The 24,902-nt window shown below is 42.3% G+C and overlaps 1 protein-coding gene across 1 annotated transcript in view; it reads right to left on the bottom strand.

Moving 5' to 3' along the window:
• The window catches only part of STIM2 (stromal interaction molecule 2), a 214,865-nt gene that overhangs the window by 47,579 nt on the left and 142,384 nt on the right, over positions 1-24,902 (bottom strand). The window contains exon 4 of the mRNA XM_030191262.1: positions 21,400-21,511. Coding sequence (XP_030047122.1) covers positions 21,400-21,511 — 112 coding nt within the window. The remainder of the gene's footprint in view (positions 1-21,399; positions 21,512-24,902) is intronic.

The raw sequence follows: 24,902 nt of genomic DNA, 5'->3' as shown, positions 1-24,902 counted from the left end.
GAAAAGACGGGATAGAAAGGCACCTGTGAGCAAACAGGCCATAGGTTTTTTGCTTAAGACCAAATTTGTGTTGAGAGTGCCAGGTACAGATCAAATGTAGACAATCTTGAAGTGGACCTAATGATGACGCATAAGGATTTGTGGGAAAAAGTAGCAAAATATCAGCAGCATAAAAATGAAAGGAAATTCCAATAGTCTGACTCAATGTGGTCAGGGCACCAAGAACAAATTAAATAAGAATAGGGAGAGAATAGAGCCCTGGGGAACGCCACAGGATAGGGAGCGAAAAGTGGATGTTGAGAAGGCTGTGGTCACCTTTAAAAGAGCGACTGGAAAGAGACAAACCAATTTAGTACAGTTCCAGATACTCTTAGTGAAGAAAGCTGGGAAAGGAGAAGGGAGTGGTCTACCAAATTGAATGCTGTCAAGAGATCGAGAGAGATGGAAAGAAAAATCTTATGTCTAACAAAATTAGAATGGATTTCACCAAGAACCTGGTCAAAACTGTTTCAGTGCTGAAATGTGATCGAAAGCCAAATTGTCTGTGGTGGAGAGCGAATGTTTTTTTCAGAAAAAGACAGGAACTGGGTGTAAATGACTTTCTCTAAAATCTTAGAGAGAAAATATAAATTAGATTCTGGACAGTAATAGGAAGGAATCTTGGGAGCTAGGGATGAGTTTTTTAAAACTGGCTGAATAACTGAAGACTTCCACGAGGATGGAACATGACCTGGAGGTCAAACTATTTAAGAGCAGGAGAATTTTGGGAAAAAGATGTAATTCAAGGACCCAGAGCCATGATGCTGGAAAAGGGTCGAGTTCACAGAAGTAATAGAATCTTTGTGAGAAATCCTAAGTTTCAAAAGAGGACCAAGAGAAGGGGATAAAGACTGATCAAAGGAAAGGGATTGGGGAGAGACAGTCGAGCCTAGTTGTGCCTGATCCTTAAATGGGGTAAATGGGGGAGGGCTTTTTGGGTCTGGGAGGGAAAAACTAAATCTGTGACCTCAACTGAAAGCATAAAGGGAAATATCGGCAGGAGGGCATAAATACTGGTGGGAGGAAGAGGAAGTGAGACTGTGGAATATGGAGAAAAATTCTCTTGTTGGATGTAGGGCCTTAAGAATACAGTGGGAGAAATGTTGAGCCTTGGCCTTCCTGAGATAAAAATTAAATGTCCTATATTTTGATTTAAATATTACTAAGTCAGAGTCAGAATTAGTCTTCCTCCATCTACGTTCTGCTTTCCTGAGTTACTACTACTACTACTATTTAGCATTTCTATAGCGCTACAAGGCGTACGCAGCGCTGCACAAACATAGAAGAAAGACAGTCCCTGCTCAAAGAGCTTACAATCTAATAGACAAAAAATAAATAAAGTAAGCAAATCAAATCAATTAATGTGAACGGGAAGGAAGAGAGGAGGGTAGGTGGATGCGAGTGGTTACAAGTGGTTACGAGTCAAAAGCAATGTTAAAGAGGTGGGCTTTCAGTCTAGATTTAAAGGTGGCCAAGGATGGGGCAAGACGTAGGGGCTCAGGAAGTTTATTCCAGGCGTAGGGTGCAGCGAGACAGAAGGCGCGAAGTCTGGAGTTGGCAGTAGTGGAGAAGGGAACAGATAAGAAGGATTTATCCAAGGAGCGGAGTACACGGGAAGGGGTGTAGGGAAGGACGAGTGTGGAGAGATACTGGGGAGCAGCAGAGTGAGTACATTTATAGGTTAGTAGAAGAAGTTTGAACAGGATGCGAAAATGGATAGGGAGCCAGTGAAGGGTCTTGAGGAGAGGGGTAGTATGAGTAAAGCGACCCTGGCGGAAGACGAGACGGGCAGCAGAGTTTTGAACCGAATGGAGAGGGGAGAGGTGACTAAGTGGGAGGCCAGCAAGAAGCAGATTGCAGTAGTCTAAACGAGAGGTGACAAGGGTGTGGATGAGGGTTTTGGTAGAGTGCTCGGAAAGGAAGGGGCGGATTTTACGGATGTTGTAAAGAAAGAAACAACAGGTCTTGGCAATCTGCTGGATATGAGCAGAGAAGGAGAGAGAAGAGTCAAAGATGACCCCAAGGTTTCGAGCTGAGGAGACAGGGAGAATGAGAGAGCCATCAACAGAAATAGAAAACGGGGGGAGCGGGGAGGTGGGTTTGGGGGGGGGGGGGAATGAGAAGCTCGGTTTTGGTCATATTTAATTTCAGGTGGCGTTGAGACATCCAGACAGCAATGTCAGACAAGCACGCTGAAACTTTGGTTTGGATGCAAGATGAGATATCAGGGGTAGAAAGGTAGATTTGGGAGTCATCAGTATAGAGATGGTAGGAAAAGCCATGGGATGAGATTAATGAACCAAGGGAAGAAGTGTAGATAGAAAAGAGGAGGGGACCAAGAACAGAACCCTGAGGTACGCCGACAGGCAGAGGGATAGAAGAAGAAGAGGATTCACCAGAGTGAACACTAAAGGTGCGGAGGGAGAGGTAGGAAGAGAACCAGGAAAGGACAGAGCCCTGGAATCCAAGTGAGGACAGGGTATCGAGAAGTATGCTGTGATCGACAGTGTCAAAAGCAGCGGAAAGATCAAGAAGAATGAGGATGGAATATTGACCTCTGGATTTAGCCAGTAATAGGTCATTGGAGACTTTAGTAAGCACAGTTTCGGTTGAGTGGAGAGGGCAAAAACCAGATTGTAGTGGGTCAAGAATAGCATGTGAGGAGAGAAAATCAAGGCAGCGGTGGTGAACAGCACGCTCAAGTAATTTGGAGAGAAAAGGAAGGAGGGAGATGGGTCGGTAATTAGAGGAACAAGTAGGGTCGAGTGAAGGCTTCTTAAGGAGAGGTGTGACCACAGCATGTTTAAAGGCAGCAGGGACAGTCGCAGTGGAAAGTGAGAGGTTGAGAATGTGACAGATAAAAGGAATAAGAGCAGGAGAGATGGCATTAAGAAGGTGGGTGGGAATGGGATCAGAGGAACAGGTGGTACATTTTGAGAAAGAGAGGAGAAGTGTAGTTTCCTCAATAGTAACTTCAGGAAAGGAGGAAAGGGAATGAGGGGAAGGAGAGAGAGGGGAACGGACTAGTGGAGGGAGAGGTGGTGAGGTAGAGAAAGCAAGGTTTATCTTTTGAACCTTGTTGTGAAAGAATTCAGCAAGGGTCTGAGGAGATAATGAAGGGGGAGTTGGGGGAGGGGGCACCTTGAGGAGAGAGTTCAATGTGGTGAAGAGAAGTCGAGGATTAGAGCCAAGAGAGTTGGTCAGTTGGATATAATAATCCTGTTTGGCACGTAAAAGAGCAGATTGGAAGGAGGTCAGCATGAACTTAAAGTGTAAGAAATCAGCAAGGGCCCGAGATTTCTGCCAGAGGCGTTCGGCGGAGCGGGTACAGGAACGTAGGTAACGGATATTAGAAGTCAGCCAAGGTTGGGGTTTTGTACGCCTTACAGGGCGGGTCATCAAAGGTGCAAGAGTGTCTAAGGCAGAGGATAGAGTATTGTTGTAAGAAGAAACAGCCTCGTTGACAGACGTGGATGGTGCCACAGTAGAGAGGAGGTTTGAAACATGGGAGGATAGAGATGAAGGGTCAATATCGTGAAGATTCCTAGATAAATTAGATAAGATAGGATGTGACTGGGAGGGAGGAGATTTAAGTGTGAAAGTTATAAGATGGTGATCAGAGGAGGGAAGATCAGAGGCAAGGAAACTAGAGGGTGAACAGTTGGAGGAGAAGATGAGATCAAGACAGTGACCATTTTGATGAGTGGGGGAGGTGGAGCATAGTTGGAGATTAAAGGAGGACGTTAAAGCGAGTAACTTGGAAATATAAGAGTTGGAAGGATCATTAGCAGGAATATTAAAGTCACCAAGGATGAGAGAGGGGGAGGAAGGATCATGGAAGAAGGCAAGCCAGGCGTCAAAGTCACTGAGAAAGGATGAAAAGAACTTATCAGGGGGACGATAAATGACCGCTATTCGAAGAGGCAGAGGAGAGAAAAGGCGGATAGAGTGGACTTCAAAGGAGGAAAAACAGTGAGATTGAGGTGGAAGAAGGGGTTGAAATCGGGAGGAGGGAGAGAGAAGTAGTCCAACACCGCCCCCACGGCCAGCAGGGCGAGGAGTATGTGAAAATAGATAACCGCCATGGCACAGGGCTGCGACTGAACAGAGTCATCAGGGCAGAGCCAGGTTTCTGTTATGGCGAGCAGATGGAGGTGACGCAAGATAAAGAGGTCATGGATATAGGCGAGTTTGTTACAGATAGAGCGGGCATTCCATAGGGCGCAAGAGAAGGGCAGAGAAGAGGAGGGGAGTAGAGAAATAGAGATGAGGTTAGAGAGGTCGCGGTGAGATCTGTAGAGTTGGGATAATAGTTGGTGAGGGGGGCCAGGATTGGGATTGATGTCACCGGCTGAGAGTAAGAGAAGGAGTAAAAGAGAGCGGAGGAGAGTAGGAGAGGTGTGGCCACGAAGGCGTCGAAGGCGAGAGGTATTTAGGTGGAATGGGGAAGGCAAAATGGACGGAAGAAAGAGGCAGAGATTAAAAGCCAAGAGGGAGGAAGAGGGTAGGAGAGAAGGTGAGGTGATGAAGTCGATGGATGGGCAGTGAGTTCCTGTAGCGGAGAGAGGTAGGGGGTGAGGGAAAAGATTAGGAAGGGACAGGGCTAGGAAGAGAATGTGAATAGGGGCCATAAATGACTGAGGTACTTTAGCAACTGGGAAGATTAGATGTAAAGAGAAAAATGCCCCGCACGCCGTTAGGCGCGCGGCACCTAGAGCGAAGGCCCTGAGTGGACCTGGGTGTCACCCCGGAGAAGGCTGTAAGGATATGCAGATGAGCTGCAAGTCCTTCACAGCACCTGAAAGGCAGCCGGTGGTAAAGCTGGGCACCTCTCAGCTGAGGAAAGGCTTACCAGGGATTAGGCCGAAGCCAGCATTCCTCCCCCTGAGGGTCGCCTGATCCTAGCCAAAAAGCACCTGTAAACTCTGTGCACTTGGAGCGAGGGCCCTGGGAAGATCGGGGTGGAACTGGAGTCACCCCGGATACAGCTGTGAGTTGCCTCTTTATTTAGTCTAAGACTGCTATGATACCAGGGATTACTCCCCCTGCTTTTGGAGTTCATTAACATCCTTAATGTGGCTATCTGGTCGAGGGCTATCTAAGAGGAAGAGATATACTGAGGTGAACAAATGTGAAAAATTCTCATGACCAATAAAAAAAAAGCCAGGGAGTCTAATCAGATCCAGTAGGCTCCACGGTGACATTGGAACTCAAGTAGCTCCATGCAATGATGTTGATACATCAAGTCCCACACATGCACAGTTCAGTGCACTGCTCTGAAAAGCTCTTAGAGCTTTGTTTGTGTTTGTCTGGTTTGATTTCATCAGAAGACACCCATGTGTGAAGACAATGGATAACTATTTTTCTGAGGACGAGCAAGATAATGGGAGAAATCCTACATGATGGTATTTCCAAGGAAGATGCAAGCATTTTGGTCAGGTTAATCCTAGGAGAACAGACAAACTCCTTTCGCCAGGGATCCTTAGCATATTTACATGGGCCAATAGGCATCTAACCTGTGTGAGGTACCCTCAGTCAGTTGGATTTTCACGATATCCTCAATGATCATGTATGAAATAAATTTGCAAAAGGATGCAGTGCATGCAAACCTCCCTCAAAACCTTTTTATGGGCAGACTAAAAATTTGACTGACATAGGGTAATCCCAGAACAGGTTTGGATACCACTGAACCAGGCATACAGTAAGCCAGGAAGACTGAGGATATGTCACGTCTGTGGTCATGACCCCTTCTCAGGCTTACCTTATTTCTGGCGGTTGGCTTCTAAGCTGGCCTCTGTCTGTTCTTTTTAAGTTTGATCTGTCTCTTTCTCTGTGTGCTGGCTGCTTCCAGCATGGCTCTGAGTGCTCCCCTTGCCCTCTGGTGGCCAGAACCGGTGTCTGCCATAGACTGTCTTGCTGGCCCTACCCGTTCCAGGCTTCAGCCCAGTCCGGTCTGGATCTTCCAGGCTGCCAGATTTGTCTTTCTTGTTTGTTCCTGAACAGCACCCGTAGTTGCCTTGAGATTGCTGCAGCTGAACCTCAGGTGCTGATGGGCTTTATTAATCACCTAGACTTCTGCGTTTGCCTTTGCATCGTCTAGGTCCCTGGTATGTTAGAGTGCTCTGTGCACTTCAGCCTAGTCCAGTTCTAGTCTGAGTTTCTTGCCTGTGTCTAGTTAGCTTGTGTATAGCTTATTCTAGTTATTCTGTGTGTAGCTAGTTTTGGTTCTATTGCTTTTCCTAGTCTTGTCTCTGGTCTGTATTCCTGTCTTGGGTTTCTTTCTTAGTGGCTGCTTGGCAGCTTTCAGTATTGCTCTGATTCCTGACTATATTTCTCAGCTACTGGAGCTCCAGCCATAGCCCTGCTCCCTGCCTGTATTTCTAGCTACTGGAGCTTCAGCCATAGTCCTGTCCTCTGCCTGTATTTCTCAGCTACTGGAGCTCCAGCCATAGCCCTGCACCCCTGTCTGCCTTGCTTTTGTCTAGGTGCCTGTGGGCACTTCTGAATCCTGATTCCTGGTGTTCCTGCCTGCTAGTTACAATCCCAGTTTTCCTCCAAGCGCTGCCGGCTGCTTGCACCAGGGGGCTCAACCTCCGGGGAACGGCGGCTAAGTGTAGGTGAAGCCTAGCTCCAGTCCCGTGTGTTCCTGTCCAGTGGGTTCCAGTCCAGTGCGTACCAGTCCAATGCGTTCCAGTTCAGTACTCCAGTCCGGGGTCCCAGTCCTGTTTTGCCTTGTCTCTGGTTTAGAGGTGATTTTGCCTGCCCCTGCCGCTCCACGGCAGGGGTCCAAGGGCCCACAACCCAGTGCTTCCGGGAGAAGCGTGACAGGATAAAACTTCATGAAACACTTTTAAAAATATCTATAAAGAAATTCTTATTCATCTCATGTGGTGCTATTAACATGTTCTGAGGAAAGTTTAGAAAAATAAGATTCTTGGTGCAAATGTTTGCCAAACTTTCTACTTTGATGTGTAAAATACAATTATCCTTACTTAGAGCAGCATTAGTTCCCTCCAGGGCTCCCAGTCTTTCTCCATAGCGAAAAAAACAGAGGGTGAAATTCCTCTAGGTCTCTGTGCTGATTAGGTAACTTGAAGTGCACATTATATGAGAATTTATTTTCATTGTTTTGCTTCCAGCATTCAACTTTATATATCTCTTTGTTCGGTAAATGCTCCCTTCTTCTCTCATTATTCCAGAGAAAATAAAAATCACTCATAAGGACTTCTCCTAGGACATTCCTTAGGGAGTAATACCACCTTGAAATTTCTTCCCCTCAACTTTTTGTGACTTGCCATCAGGATGTGCCTGGTAAAGAACATATTCTCTTAGATTGTTCTGCCAATCTGGATTTTGTGTGGCTGATCTTTGACCAAATCTATGATGGAGGGCAGATATGGGACTGACTTATTTAGTTTGATTTATAAATCACCCTACAAACTACTTGAGACAATTTACAGCATAAAAACACTGCAATAACAGTCATAAATATACAAACTCAACCCCTCTCCCTGTATACCCTCCTCCAGAACTGTCAGACAAAATTAACACTTCACTGTCTCTTCACCACAGCTTAACCATAAGACTGAGTCTATAGCGATGCCTTCAATAATCTATGAAAATTCAAATAATATGACTCCTCCTGCACCAACATCAGCAAATTATTCCAGAAGGTTGAGGCCACCAATGAGAATCCTGAAAGGGCTGAATGAGGGCCAACATGTATCTTCTCATGTGGGGTCACAACACTAACCAGAACACCCACCAGAACACCTGGCCTAGGTCACACATGCAGAACACAAATATCCTGTATTTGAAGTGAGACTAAGTGACCAGAAACTTTAAAATAATAATGTAAACAAAAATTAAATTGAAACCCTAAGATGAAAAACTCTGCATGCAGTGCAACACTAGAGGTACAGAAAGGGATGCATTCCCTCTTGTACCATGCAAAATAAAGACTACTACTACTACTATTTAGCATTTCTATAGCGTTACAAAGCATACGCAGCGCTGCACAAACACAGAAGAAAGACAGTCCCTGTTCAAAGAGCTTACAATCTAGTAGACAAAAAATAAAGCAAACAAATCAATTAATGTGTAGAGGAAAGAGGAGAGGAGGGTAGGTGGAGGTGAGTGGATACAAGTGGTTACGAGTCAAAAGCAAATGTTAAAGAGGTGGGCTTTCAATCTACATTTAAAGATGGTCAAGGATGGGGCAGCAGATATAAACTCTCAAAACTGTCAGATTTCAATTATTAAATTGAAAATAAAATCATTTTTCCTACCTTTGTTGTCTGGCAATTCCTTCTGGTTGAAAATATGCACTGCTTCAATAGCCATCTTGATCCAATGTGCCAGTGACAACTTAGAGGCTGCCTGCCCTTTTTGCAGACCGCTAAACAGCACAAAGAGATCAGATTTTCTGAAGGAATTAGAGACCTCTAGATAAGAGGAGAACTCTGCAAATGTCTAGCTTATGTGGAATTTTATCTAACCCCCAAGTCAGTAGGTTTCTGCAAGGATGGAAGAGAAACCACCTTTGACAAAGAAGATGGAAACAGTATGAATAAAAACTGAGTCCATCAAGACAGATAGGGATCCCTAAAGAAAAAGGGCATGCAACTCAGAAATCCTTTTATTTATTTATTTGGATTTATTTACCGCCTTTTTAAATGAATTCACTCAAGTGGTGTACAGCAAGAAAAAGTCAAACACAAGAAACAGACAATTACAGCAGTATAAATATTCATAATTATATTAGATGGACAGACAGCAACCAGATACTATTTTCAATGAAAGATCCCTCAAAGAGGCTTGGAAGAAAGATTCAAAGGGACAGCCTGCTGAGCCTAACAGCACTAAGTTGAGACCCCATCAAGGCAAGACTTCTGTTTAACTATCTACAAAAAATGCACAACATTCAGCTCAGCTGCTATGGAAAAACCACCAACCTTGTCTCTGAAACAAGGGAGGAATGCCACCTGTACCTTAAGCAAACAAAGGGTTAACTCTTGCTTTAACCACAAGTAAAAAAAAGATTGAATGGAATTGATTTCCACCCTCCTAGAGGAAAGTCCCTGAACTGAATACCAGCACAACACCTTCCAGACTCTAATGTATGCCAGGGAAGTAGACAGTCTACGGGCCTTTGTCACAGTAGCAATGATTGGGGGGGGGGGGGGGGGGGGACCCTTTCTTTTTCAGATGCTGCCTCTCAAAGACCAAACCGTAAGCCAAAAGTGATTCTGATCCTTCATGAGAACAAGACCCTGACACAGAAGGCTTACCCCCTCTTAGCAACAGACCTGAGAATTTACCAGAAGTTTTGTTAGATCCACAAACCAAAGATGATGAGGCCAATCTGATACTTCTGCTATCCTGTGTAAGACTCGACCTATAAGCAGCCATGAAGGAAAAACAGAAAGGATGGCAACTTGGCCAAGACTGTACTAGTATGTCCTAATTTGCTGTCCCTGGCTCCCTATTGTGACTGAGAAAAGTGGGCACTTTGAATTCTGCTGTGCCACCATGAGGTTTAATATGTCCCAATCACTACACCATCAGGTGAAAGGCTACAGACAAAGCTCCCACCCCCTTAAGTCCGACAGATTTCTGTTGAGCTAGTCTGACAGGACATTGTCCACTCCACCAATATGCCCTGCCAAGCCTAAGATATTAAAGATCCTTCGGGAATTTGAAAAACATGCAGGCTTGCGGGTTAATATGGATAAAAGCGAGCTGCTGGGGATCTCTTTGACTCTTTGAGGAGCGAAATTTAAAAGCAAAGTTTGCTTTTAAATGGGCCAAGCATAGCATCCGATACTTGGGGATTCAGATACCTAGGGATTTGAGTAGAGTATATAGTTTGAACTATGGGAAAATAGTGGACCAAATTCGGGTGGCGTTATCTAGGTGGAAGGGCTTGTGGTTATCTTGGTGGGGACGCATGGCAGTAGTGAAGATGAATGTGTTACCTAGGCTGTTATTCTTATTTCAGTCATTACCGGTGGCGGTCCCGAGGCAGATACTTAAACAACTTCAGGGTTACACATTACAGTTTATTTGGGGTGGCAGACACCCTAGGTTGGCCAGACGGGTGTTATGGGGGGCCCCGGAGCAGTGGGGCAGAGCGGTGCCTAATATTGAGTGGTACTATATGGCAGATCAGCTGCGGCTGATATTGGATTGGGAGAGGGGGAAACTGAAGCCAGCTAGCCAGGTGGAGCAGTCATACTACCCTAACTGAGCATTGAGTTTGTATTTGTGGACAACTGAGGGTACAATGAAGGCGTTGATGGGAATACATAATCCATACATAAGGCATTTTTTTAATCATTTATTTATAATTTTTCATTTTACAAGGGTCACTTGCAAACAGTAATACAGAGATGACTGTACATTAATACAATATTAGAAGAAACCAATCTCAACTAGATAAATGAATTATATACAATCTTTCTCTTTCTTAGACCACAAAATAAATAGGGAGAGTGAAACAAGACAAGATCAATTAAACAACAGCAAACCAAGAAAACGTGGTATTAATCTGATTATCCCCAGTTATTATTTATCTGAATCATTATTCCACATTGATCATCTAGTTGGCCTCCTCAAACCCAAAACGGTGTATAGTCAATTAATTTCGTTGGAAACATACTGGAAACAATACACCTGATTTCATTTTTCCCCCTTTTAAAACCAGAAATTATTTAACAATACAAACACTTGAATCTCTAATCCAATTCCCACTGATTAAAGTAATCCCAGTTTCACAGGCTTCACCTTTTGAATTAATATACTAAGAAGAACCATTTCCGAGGAAAAAAAAACTTTAGGAGTCATACCCGGAACTCTGGTAAAACAACAATCTCGATATTAATCATCTGTAACAATATTCATTTTATTCAAATTTTTCTGGTCCATTAACATTTTCAAAATCTTAACCATTTCCTATTCCGTTTCCTAGAACTTCATTTGCTGTATCAATTTTTCATTCTCAAAGGATTTGATTCGATTATCCATGTGGCTCACTAATAAGATTATATCTGAAGCAAAATTATTTACTACCACCGTTAGGTCCTGGCACGCCTTCCAGATGATATTCAATGTAACCTCCACGAGAGCCAAAAACTCCAAGCTGATAGCTCTTACGGGTTTAGGAGTGGCACCGCCGACACGGGTTCAGCTGTAAACGACTTCCATTTCAGCATACACTCCTAACTCACTCCTCCACTCCTTTGGACATGGTGGTTAAATGATTTGAGAGCGATGAAGTTGTTTCCAGGTCCAAGAGCATCGACGCTCCTTCGCCGGCGCTAATCATCTGTGGGCAGCTTGTCGCGCAGCGGTCCCACACTTGCTGCACAGGGGACAAAACGCTGGCAATCAGCGGCTGACCCCCCATTGTCCCCTTCCTCTCAGTTAAGGTAACTGCAGGTGCAAAGAGGAAATTTCAAGTAAACAAAGACAAAACTTCAGAGGACAGCTGGGCCGTTGAGCGTACGAGCTTCAGGTCACCATCTTTCTACTCTCCCTAGTTTGGGAAACTCTTTGTCTGGTTTCTCCTCAGAGGCCTGTCTGATATGGGTAACCCTTCAGCATAGCCCTCTGAGTAATTGAAACATGGAAGCCCCTCCACCACTACAAGGTGGTGTCCCTTCGGAGGGGCATACATAAGGAATTTAATGGGGTTGTAGGGGGAAGTGCGTAGGAGATGGGGACAGAGGGATAGGGCGTCTTCTCTCACGTCCATGTGATGGGAACCCAAATTTAGGGCAGGGAGAGAGAGAATGCCACATTTGGGAGGTGGGAACAGGTAGGGTTATTGAGTTTTAGGGATGTGATGCAGGGGGTTAGGGTGAAGAGTTTTGAGACGTTGCGCTCTATGTATGACCTGCCGAAGGAGATGTGTTTTCCCACTTACAAGTACAGCATTTTGTGGGGACTTTGGGATGGAAGGGGGAGGCACCTCAAGAGATGGAAAGCCTGGAAAACCTGTGGATGATGTTGAAAAAGGTACCCAGACCCATCTCGGTGATGTATAAATTTTTTCGGGGATGGGATCCACAACCATTTAGGTTCCAGGGGGCATGGGAACAGGATTTACATTGTAGCTTTACTGATCAAGAATGGGAAATAATCTGTGGGGAAGTCCAAAAGGCTTCAGTATGTGTCTTGATGCAGGAAAATGCTTATAAGGTGCTCACTCGATGGTATTACACACCGGAGAGATTGGGGCGGATTTGGTGAAAGTGATGGGTGCATCTTTGGTGTGCAGTCCCTTGGTTTGCCTTTTGGGCCTGCTTAATGAGAGGGACTCTTGGGAGCAGAGCAAATGGATGCATTGGGGGTTGGCAGCAGCTAAATGTCTTATAGCGCAGAGCTGGAAATCAATAGATCCCCCGACATTGGGTGACTGGAAATGCAAAGTGGGACAATTAATAACTATGGAACACCTTACAGCATATTGTAGGGATGGAATACTACGACGTAAAGGGGGGTGGAATCGACTTCAACAATGTCTTGAACGACTTTAGGACGGTTGAGCTCTGGGAGACTGGGGGGGGGGGGGGGGGGGGGGTTCAGAGCGGAGGGAGGAGGTGGGAGGGGGATTTTTTTTTTAATTAATTTTATGGGGTTTTGTACGTCATTTAGATTTGGTTAGTCCAAAATTTTGGTAATAAGCATTGTAAATAAACATAAACATGTCTTTATGGTGTCGTACTGTGATTTGCTGTCAAGTGAATGGCAGTAAAGGAGACCTTATCTTACCTCAAGTTGGACGTTGTCAAATCAGTACCCATGGAGGTGCATAGACAAGGCCGTTACTCCATATATTCTATAGTTCCCAAAAATGGAGGGCTATTTTGGCCCACTTGTATAACACACTGAAATCTTCTACTCAATGTGTGGCAATGGCCAAAAAAGCAAACAGAATGCTAGGAATTATTAGGAAAGCGATGGTGAATAAGACCGAAAATAATATAATGCCTCTGTATCACTCCACGGTGCGACCTCACCTTGAGTACTGCGTTCAGTTCTGGTCACTGTATCTCAAAAAAAGATAAGAAAAGCAACCAAAATGATAAAGGAGATGGAACTCCTCTCATTTGAGGAAAGGCTAAAGAGGTTAGGGCTCTTCAGCTTGGAAAAGAGATGGATGAGTAGAGAATCCAAGATGGCGCTGTGAATGGACGCACCTGTGTTAGCTCCTGGAAGTTGCTCTGTTTGTAGGTCCTCCTCGGTGCCTCCATCGCCTCATCAAATATGGGGAAACGAAGGGGAAAAGTGAAGGAACATCCCTCAGCTCCTGTGACTTCTTCGGCGACGAGGCAGACAACTTTGCAATTTTTCAGACAGCAACCGGGTCCTCAGGGCTTTACGACCCCCTCTGCAACTCTCGGCAATTCGGCGTCGATTGAGAATGGAAACGGGGCTTCCCTGAGCCCCATGGAACGAGTTGCTCCACCCCAGCCTGGAGGGGAGTTGCTGGCAGCTCTAACAGAGAAGGAAGCGGAAGGGACTCAGCTCGATCTGTTTGAGGGAGTGTCTGCAGTAACAGAGGCTGAATCTCAACGCCGAGAGCTATTGTTACAATCAGCTTCAAAGGTATTGCCCCAGGACATAGTTTCTAAACTTGCTCGTGTTGAAGATCAACCTCACTCTTCTCCAGTCATTAGTGGTGTGAATAGACCAGCAACTGTGACATTAGAATCACTATGGGACATGGTTTACAGCATTCACACTTCTATGCAAACTACTTTAAAAATGAATACTTCTGACATAAAGACTCTTTCTGAAGCTGCCCTGCTTCAGGCGCAAAAAACTGCACAGCAAACCTTAGATTTGGAGACTGTGAATATTAAAATTCAAGAAATGGGATCTGTAGAAACGGCTTTGGTTAAGGATAACAATTTCCTACATAAAAGATTGGAGTACCTGGAAAACCAGGCTAGAAGACTTAACCTCAGGTTTCTTAACTTTCCCAAATCGCCTTTAATTTCCCCTTTGGATATGGTTAAAAAATATATGATTGATATTCTTGGAATGGATAAGGACTCACTGTCTCCCCTTACTCGGGCTTATTACATCAGGAGTGGTGCAGTGGTGGAAGAAAATCCCCCGATAGCAGGGGAAGGAATGGATCTTACTTCTTTCCTTGAAAGTTCATTGGAGATAATTACTCAGAGGTTGACTCTGCTTGTTACTTTTGTGCTGGAGCCTGATAGGAATGCCGTATTAAGGCTTTCCTTGAGACACTTAGAAAATCTGTTTTTGGGCTCAAAAATTCGTATTTTTCCTGATCTCTCAAGGCCTACACAGATGAGACGGAGGGCCTTTCTGGAACTCCGCCCTAGGGTGGTGGCACTGGGAGCAACTTTCATATTACGTTTTCCTTGTTATTGTAATGTAATGCTTGAGGGTAAACAGTTTCAATTTGTAGACCCAAAACAGTTAAATGAATTTCTAGATGCTAGAGTGGAATTGAATGTTGTGTGCCCTCCCCCTAAATGCAGGCTGGGGTCTGATCCAGAGGTTGCAACCATTAGTTCGTAATTATTGCTATATGTTTTATTTTTAAATTCTAATTCTTGGATTCCAAATTTCCTAAACTTGTGGACAGAAAGGCTGTTAATGATATTTCCTTTTTTTTCTTTTTTGCCTTTTGTATAAATGCCGATTGCATACTCACGTATTATGATGATATATTGAAATAAATGAATAAATAAATAAATAAATAAAAAGGAAAAGAGATGGATGAGAGGAGATATGATTGAAGTCTACAAAACCCTGAGTGGTGCAGAACGAGTAGAAGTACATCAATTTTTTTTTTACTCATTCCAAAAGTACAAAGACCAGGGAACAATCAAGGAAGTAGCATGGAAATACTTTAAAAACAAATAGGAGGAAATATTTTTTCACTCAACGAATAGTTAAGCTCTGGAACTCTTTGCTGGAGGATGTAGTAACAGTGGTTAGTGCATCTGGGTTTGCACAAGCTGCTAGAGGAAAAGTCCATAGTCTGCTATTGAGACCGACATGGGGAAGCCACTGCTTGCCTTGCCCTGGGATTGGTAGCATGGAATGTTGCCACGATATGGGTTTCTGCCAGGTACTTGTGACCTGGCTTGACCACTGTTGGAAACAGGATACTGGGCTAGATAGACCATTGGTCTGACCCAGTATGGCTACTCTTATGTTCTTATGGTACCTTTGTAATAAGGACAAATATGAAGATTTGTGCAAATGGCTACTGTGGTTCATGTTGTTCCCTTTCCCTAGTTCCATGTGAGGTGACCTCAGTGAGAGCTAAAATTTCAAAGGAATCAGTTCACACAGCCTTTTTTCCTAAAGGGGCAGGCCACTAACTCAATAGGAACATTTAATTGGTGGCCATCTTGACTTATAAAACTGCCTCAGCATCAATGTATTATCAGAATGAATGTTTAACACAGGACTGGAGATTGGCTTCCCATCCTAATACACACAAGGATATTTGTCAGAAAGAACAGTGCTTGTATACCAATCAGTGAGTGACGCAATCCTCAAATGAACTAAATGTTTTTACCATTCAACATAAATACAGGACTGTTTAGTATAAACAGAAAATTAAGTGGCAATATATTACACAGCCAAAGGGGGAAATATGAAATTGTTCTCTCTCTGCCAAGAAAGAACAAAAATGCAACAGCATTTCCAAACGCCATTTCTGCATCTGAGAGTGTGAGATCAGTTATAGTGATACAACAATACAAATGTGTATACAATATGTAAGCCGCATTGAGCCTGCCATGAGTGGGAAAGTGCGGGGTACAAATATAACAAAAAAAAAATGATCTATGGATTCCAGAATAATAAACTAACTGGTTCAAAAATGGGGAATGAGTTTAGATCTCTTTGTACTCAATGAGAATAAAAAAGCAACTACATTTCTGCTCCAGACAACCAGCCAAGAGCACAATGTTGTATGATGCTCTAGCTGCATGTGGGATCTTGTGTATGCTTTATCCTCAAAATTCCAACAGCAGGCAGAGCCACATGGAAGAGAAAGACATCATGCCTTACTGGTCAAGACAGACATTGCTACCTCTGCTGTTAAAAACTGTTCATAAAAGCAGTTTCAAGGCTTAAATGTATTTTAAACCTGATTATCCAAAATAAGAATTGTTTGTTTCTTCTGAGTGTAGTGAAGGAGTAGCCTAATGGTTAGTGCAATGAGCTGAAATCCTGGAGAACTTGGTTCAATTCTAACAATAAGGTACACTAGTTAATACCAGTGCCATTTTGAAAGAAACTTTGATCACTGAAAACCTATGACGGTGAAAAACAGCAGCACGAGTTCCTGAGGAAGCCACAACACGGGTGAAATATGGCCCCATGAAGATAAGTGCTGATTTATTAATGCAATAAGTGATTTGAGCGCTTCACATCACCGTTTAGATTGTAAGCTCATCTGAGCAGGGACCGTCCTTCTTTGTTAAATTGTACAGTGCTGCGTAACCCTAGTAGCGCTCTAGAAATGTTAAGTAGTAGTAGTTAAGAATCTAAGATTTTATATATATATATATATATATATATATATATATATATATATATATATATATATATATATATAAATTTTGTTTAATGCACAGTAAATGTTTGCACAGAAATACACAAACAAAAAAAAGGAGTTTTTGAGCCCGATGATAGAAACAAAATACCGGCTTATATTTTAGCCATTTGTAACCAAGGATTGTTATCTGATTGGATTCTGAGGTCTCTTTCTCCTTTAAATAAATTATTACTTTGCTTTAACCTTGGCATTAACTAGTATATTTTATTGTTAGTATTGATTTACCAGAATTTTACACTAGTATTCACTGCACATTTATATCTTTTGTGAACTTGGTTCAATTCCCACTGCAGCTCCTTGTGACCCTGGGCAATTTACTTAACCCTCCATTGCCCCAGGTACAAAAAGACACCTTAGATTGAGAACCCACTAGGGACAGAGAAAGTACCTGCATATAATGTGTAGAGCACTGCGTGAGTCTAGTAGTGCTATAGTAGTAGCTCCAAGTTCAGTATAATGTCCAGGTGGCAAGTATATCTAGAAGCCCCTATCAAGCATACTATATGTATAGTTAAGAACATAAGTGTTACCATACTGGGACACACCGAAAGTCCATCAAGCCCAGTATCCCTGTTTACAACAGTGGCCAATTCAGGTCACAAATACCTGGCAAGATTCCAAAATAGTAAAACAGATTTTATGCTGCTTATCTTAGAATTAAGCTGTGGATTTTCCCAAGTTCATCTTAATAATGGCTTATGGAATTCCCTTTTATGAAATTATCCAAACCATTTTTAAACCCTGCTAAGCTAGCAGTTTCATCGCATACACCCTGGTCTTAGCATTTTTAGAAAGAGTAAACAAGCAATTCATGTCTACCCGTTCCACTTCACTCGGTATTTTATAAACCTCTATTATATCTCCCCCTCAGCTGTATCATCTCCACGCTGAAGAGCCCTAGCAGCTTTAGCCTTTCCTCATAGGGAAGTCGTCCCATCCCCTTTTACATTTTCGTCGCCCTTCTCTGTACCTTTTCTAATTCTGCTATATCTTTTTTGAGATGCGATGATCAGAATTGCACACAGTATTTGAGATGCGGTCACACCGTGGAGCGATACAAAGGCATTATTTATTTTATACAGTCTTATATCCTACAGTTATCCAAACACAAGTTTTGGTTCAATGTGGCTTACAGACATTGGGTTTGGGGTTACAAATTAGTAGAGGGGTTAGGTTGGGTCAGGACGTTTGGCACTGATGAATTCTCAGTGGCATATGAGATTAGTCATAAGCTTTCTTGAAAAGATATGTTTTCAGCTCCTTTCTGAATTGGTGGCCTAGTGGTTAGGGTGGTGGACCTTGGTCCTGGGGAACTGAGGAACTGAGTTCAATTCCCACTTCAGGCACAGGCAGCTCCTTGTGACTCTGGGCAAGTCACTTAACCCTCCATTGCCCAATGTAAGCCGCATTGAGCCTGCTATGAGTGGGAAAGCACGGGGTACAAATGTAACAAAAAAAATTGGAGGTAATTATTGATGCTTCTTCTGGTCTTGTGGATTGAGTTCCACCATTTTGACCCTAGGTAGTTGAACCCAGCTATGTAGATTGATTTGTAGAGAATGTTGCTGCAATTGGGTAGATGTAGTAATAAGTAATTCTTGGGTTTGCGTTTCTTGGCACCAAGTCAATCAGGTCTAGCATATTATCAGGAGCCATGTTTTGAAGATAAAGTGTGCTTGTTTTAACAGTCTGGCTTTAATTGGTAGCCAGTGCAGCATTCCAAGCAAGTGGTGTTACTCTAACATATTTTGACTTTCTGTATATTAGTCACGCTGCCGTGTTTTGGACTGTCTGTAGTGATTTTAGCATGCCTTCTTTGCATCCTATGTATGCCACGTTACAGTAGTCTAGTTGTGGTAATATCAGAGATTGTACTATGAGGCAGAATGCATGTCTAGGAAATAGTCTAATCCGTCTCAGTTTCCATAGGGTTTTAAAGCACTTTGCTGTCACTTCTGCTACCTGTTTTTCCAAAGATTCCTAATATTTTTAGTAGAGATTCAATAGGGTATGTTATTTGGTTTATTGTTAGTCTTTGGTTGGAAGTAGGGTTTTGCAGGCTTGATAGCACCAGTAGTTTGGTTTTATCACTATTCAGTTTGAGTTGGAAGGTATCATCTTATTTTCTTTTCTATGTTTTGTTTAATTTCGATTTATTACCTTTAAAAGTGGACTAGCACAGCTAACACATCACTTCACCCTTCTAAAGAAAACATGAAATAATATTCCTTTTCATTGTGTGTGTGTGTGTTTTTTTTGTTATAACCTATTGTGTTATCATTAATGGTAAAAGACAGAACCACTTAGGATGAATAGTCATCTTTAGTAAATTAATTGTACCAAACAGGAGGTGGGTATTTATTTATTTTAATCTTATATTTCAATCATTTATTGAATTAAAAGGGAACTGACCCTCCCATTTATTCAATGTTCTTCTCAATCTCAGCATTACTGTTGTGGAATGCTCTCCCTCCTGAACTATGCCTAGAGAGCATCTACAGGAAATTTAAAGAGGGCTAGAAAACCTGGCTTTTTTCACAAGCTTTTTCTGATTATCTTTAACTATGGAATACCATACCCACAGCTTTGTTCTTCACAGTAATGTGGGTTTCTGATTATGTTTTTTTTTTTTTAAGAAAATGTGGTCTTACCCTTTACTTACTTACCTGTCTGTTTGATTTTAAATTGTTTTGATTTGTGTACTGCTATAATCCTGGATTGTACACTGCCTTGATGTTTATTATTGAAGAGTGGTCTATCATGAGCCAATAAAATAAAATTAAAAAAAAAGATTCACAAAGTTGCTTATAGTACAAGTACACTCAGATATTCAAGGGATCTAGGCTCCTGTTTCAGTAGAAAGAAACTCTGCTCTTAATTATCTTTTAAAGACCTTGACAGATCAAAGGCTACAGATTTATCCCAACTGACTTTGGGCCTTTTTTACCAAACCGCATCAGCCATTCCTGCATGGTCCATCCATTCAAAGTGAATGGGCTTTTGTTGGCATTGCCGCGCTGGGGATCACTAGTATGGTTTAGTAAAAGGGGGAGTTTGTGATCTAAAAAGGACCCAAAATGCCTCCAATGCCCCTAATAATTTAGGGAGATACTGTTGGCGATCAGCCAAGGTGACCAAAAGATTACAGGCAACAAATGCTCTCTTTACTCCTACTGCATTGTGACAATGCAGAAGCCAGGGCTTGTCATGGTAGTGAGAAAAAGTCAACTACAGGACCCAGAAGGCATTGGGATCACCAGCTCAGAAAAGGCGGTGTTGAGGAAAACCTGGGGTGGCGCTGCCTTATAGGAAGGGATCTGAAGCTGCCCTTTGGTGAGGGAATGGAATGTGCATGAGGTAGTTCCAAAGAGTTCCTCTAGAGGGCTGAGACACAGTAGAACAGCCCCTAGGAACAAGACGCCCCACCATGGAACTAAACAGAGAGAAGGATGTATCAGAACGCCCTCAGGAAATGAGTCAGGGCTATCCTCTCTGAGATAGTGGTGAAACTACCCCATTTGGCAGCCAGGGGGAGTCCAAAGGATGAAGCCCTGTTCCCTTAGGTAAAAAAAAACCAAAAAACAAAACATATATGCAATGCCTCCTCACTGGTCATTCCCTGCCCACCTGAAATCAAGCTGAGCAACCAGGGAGAACCTGAGAGAAACCTAAGAGGGAGCTCCTTCCTGAGCCTGTGGCCATGGACTGTAAAAGCAGGGGCACTGCTGGAGGTGAAGGAGATATGAAAGGGGAAGCTTGCAAAATGAGAACCGCAAGGTACTAAAAAAGCAGCTGTGATAGGCCTCTCAGAAAGGAGTATGGCTGTACAATAGGAAGTGAGCTGCCTGCTCCTTAGTAAGGGGGCAAGCAACATAATCAAAGACTGTTCTGAATTATGAAACCTGAACTATAATCTTTGAAGGAAGGGTCAAGGTGAAAGGACCCTAGTTATGGACTTTTGATTATTTGACCAACATGCACATTCAAAATAAAGGGTTCTCTAGAGTAACTGTGGTTCTAGAGAACCCTTTATTTTGAATGTGCATGTTGGCAGAATAGGGAGCTCTCACCCCCCACAGTGACTATTTAGTTCATTCCTGCTTTTGATTATTTGAGCCATGGTGGTATTGAACTTTGCTGAAATTAGTTATGTGCTTATGGGCATGAATAAAAGTGGAAAACCAGGACCAGATCAGTTTATGGCCTTGACTTGGAGTCAAGGGAATTACTATACTGGGAGTACTCGCAGCAAACCGGAGCCCAAGATTTGTCACAGCACTTATAACCCCTGTATCAATATTTTTCAAACTAGTAGCTCTAAGCTTAAAACAAGGACCTGGGGATAAGGGGCAGCCTTGCTTTGTACCTCTTTGCAGTGGGAATTCTTCTTAAATATATCCTTGTTGTAAGATTATAATTCAATATTTGATGTGATCCCAAACCCAAATAGCTTCAGGATGTACCACAAATATGCCCAAAAGACTTGCTCATGTTGGAGGCATTCGACTAATAAAGATTGCATCTCCTGGACTCTCATTCTACCAACAATTGCAAATAGAAACTTTAACTTTTAGACCCAAATTCCGCAAAGGGCTCTCTTTACCTTACTCCCCATTCCAAGTGGCAAGATGATTATGAACCTACGGTTTACTTGCCTTGGTCAACCAGCAAAAGATAAGAAGCCCTGTAACTCAAGTGAAAAAAAATTGTTTCTTATGCACAAGACAAAAAAAAAAAATCACCTGGGAAGAGTTGGTCCTTTGACATTGTTTTCCTTAAAATTACTCTCATATTGTGGGAGTTCAACGAATTCAATCAACCACTGCAATGTCTCCTCCTGCGTCCAGTTGTGAACTGAAAGAAAAATGCATCTCATTAGAAGTATTCTCTTTCTAGGTACAGAATATTGCAAAGGAAATTTATCACAACTCTCCAAGCTATTTTGGCAGTTTCCATGCTGTTCAGAGACAGTTATATAAAGTTATTACCCTTTATTTTGCATCTACATGTTACTACAGATTTGTCTATCAATGTCAGTAATGTATGCACTACAGAAGAAGAGGGCAACCTTTATACACAGAATGTCAGCACTACCCCTAGTGGGCCATATTACACAATGTCAGAACAGGAAATGCACAGCGCTCCACATTCCTTCTGTGATAAAGTAAAATGTACATAAAAAGAATGGAAACAAATTGCTAGAGTGATTATTCTGAAACTATTTGTGAAATACATTATTTAAAATGGTCCAGGATGGCACCTGAAGCGGTACTGCGTTTAGAGGCTCTTGAATTTTCGTCCAAGGAGTTTGTTGCTAAGAGTTTTTCCCCTGTCTGAGGATGGGGAAAAGAAAGGGGAAAGCTAAGACACTTACTTCCTCAAGTCTGGCTGGGGTCCCAGCTTCGCACCAAACAACAATGGAGAATTTTGGGCTGAAAACGCTGGGAGAGCAGACGCTTGCCTCGATGGATTCTGCGTCTTTTGAAGTGGACCGCAGCATAGAGGGAGTGTCTTTGAGCCCTCCCTCAATCACAGCTCCTCCGTGACCTGGAAACAGTACTGGGGCGGCTGGCTCACAACAAACGGGGACACCAGGAATGGGTCAGCTCTCATTTGTAGAGAGGAGGTCCCGCTTGCCCTTCATTCCTGGGGAGAATATCAGCAGAGGAAATGCAGGAGGTTCAGCTTTCCTCTACTCCCGTTCAGGGCTCTGCAACCACGAACGAAGTTTTGATGAGACCAGCTGTGGTAACGATGGAATCGATCTGGGATGCAATCCAAGGTTTGAACTTAACTCTTTCTATATTATATTGCTCCCTTACAGGCGAGATTACAGAAGTTAAGCAATTGAATCAGAATCTGTCTGAAAATGTTCATGATCAAAGGATAAAAACTGAGAAATTAGAAAGAGAAGTGGTACAACTGACAAGTGTTACCTCTACACTTATAAAAGAGAGAGATACTCAGACTCATAAGATGGAATATCTGGAAAATCAAGGATGGAGAAATATGAGATTTTTGAATTTTCCAAAATCACCTTTAATACCTGCATTAGATATGCTTAAGAATTACTTTGGGGAAATATTGCGGATTCCAGCTGAGGGCTATCCGTCCATAGTTAGGACCCAATATATAACGGGGATTTCAAGACCTTCTAATGAACAACCACAGGGTGATACAAACTTAACTAACTTCCTGGAAAGTTCCTTAGATGTTGTAACGGAAAGAACTACTCTCTTAGTGACTTTTGCCTTAGAGACGGACAGAAATAACATTTTGCGTTCTTATTTTCGTCACATTAATGAGCTATTTTTGGGGGCTAAAATTCTAATTTCTCCTGATTTAGCAAGGGATACACAAAAAAGAAGGCGAGAATTCTTGGAATATAAACCAAGAGTCCTCAACTTAGGAGGTTTGTTTGCGTTAAAATTTCCTTGCAGGTGTCTTGTGTCTCTTGAAAAGATTAATTATGGTTTCTTTAACCCCCCCCCCCCCCCCAAAATTGCTAGAATTTATTACCTCTAAAGAAAGGGCAAAGGTTTCCTTGGAAGCTTCAACTGGATAATTACGCTGTATTCGGTTGCGAGTTTTAGTCAGCTCCCTATCGCTTCAATGATAATATATTGTAAGATTTTTTTCTATTTTTTTCCCTAGTACTTGGATCAATATATAGTGGATTAAATTAAGGGGAAATTTCTAAAATAATTTTGAATTATTTTTATGTAAAAGTTTTCATGTATTTCTAACATTTAGGTTATGATATAAATGTAAAAAAATAATAAAAGAGATTAAACACACAAAAAATTGACCAAACTCTGATTAATTTATTTTTATTTGTAGCAGTATTTATATCCCTCATTTTTCAAACATGTTTGGCTCGATGTGGCTTACAATTTGGTTAGAGAGGTGAGAAATTACATTATAAGAGGGTGGATGGGGGAGGAGAGGAATAACAAAATTACATTTTAAGTTTTTATCGAGTTGCATTTTAAAAGACTGAATGGGTGTGAAGAGGGTCGAGAGGGAGAGGTTAGATGGTTCGGGATAAGGTATCTTTCAAAGATATCACCAAAACAGAGAAGATAGGGTATCCTGATAGTGAGTTTGCAAAAGAGACCATAGTAGATCAGGTGTCCTTAAATAAAAATCTGACAAAAGATTGCAAAATAATATTGTCAAGTACTAAGCATGATGTAAATAGGAACAGCAAACATACTTTGAAATGTCTATATGCGAATGCCAGGAGCCTAAGAAATAAGATGGGAGAGTTAGAATATATTGCACTAAATGAAAAATTAGATATAATATGCATCTCTGAAACCTGGTGGAAGGAGGATAACCAGTGGGACACTGTCATACTGGGGTACAAAATATATCGTAATGACAGGGTGGATCGAATTGGTGGAGGGGTAGCACTGTATATTAACGAGAGCCTTGAATCAAATAGATTGAAAATTCTGCAGGAAAAAAAACACTTCTTGGAATCACTGTGGATTGAAATTCCATGTGTAAAGGGGAAAAGGATAGTGATAGGAGTGTACTACTGTCCGCCTGGCCAGGATAAACAGGCTGATGCTGAAACGTTAAAGGAAATTAGGGACGCAAACAAACTGGGCAACATAATAATAATGGATGATTTCAATTACCCCAATATAGGCTGGGTAAAAGTAACATCGGGCACACTAGGGAGGTAAAATTCCTTGATGAAATCAAGGACAGCTTTATGGAGCAGCTGGTACAGGAGCCGACGAGAGAAGGAAAAATTCTAGACCTAGTCCTTAGTGGAGCACATGATCTGGTGCAGGAGGTAATGGTGCTGGGGCCGCTTGATAACAGTGATCATAATATGAGCGGATTTGATATTAGCTTTGAAGTAAGTATACATAGGAAATCAAATACGTTAGTGTTTAATTAAAAAAGGAGACTATGATAAAATGAGAAGAACGGTGAAAAAAAAAAAAAACTTAGAGGAGTGACTGCGAGGGTCAAAACTTTACATCAGGTGTGGATGCAATTCAAAAACACCATCCTGGAAGCCCAGGCCAAATATATTCAGTGTATTAAAAAGGAGGACGGAAGACCAAACGACAGCCGGCGTGGTTAAAAAGTGAGGTGAAGGAAGCTATTAGAGCTAAAAGAAAATCCTTCAGAAAATGGAAGGAACCGACTGAAAATAATAAGAAAAAGCAGAAGGAATGTCAAGTCAAATGCAAAGCGCTGATAAGGAAGGCTAAGAGGAACTTTG

This window comes from Microcaecilia unicolor, chromosome 2 (genome assembly GCF_901765095.1).
Source record: "Microcaecilia unicolor chromosome 2, aMicUni1.1, whole genome shotgun sequence".
NCBI classification, from domain to species: domain Eukaryota; kingdom Metazoa; phylum Chordata; class Amphibia; order Gymnophiona; family Siphonopidae; genus Microcaecilia; species Microcaecilia unicolor.
This window is presented reverse-complemented; position numbering and strand designations above follow the sequence as displayed.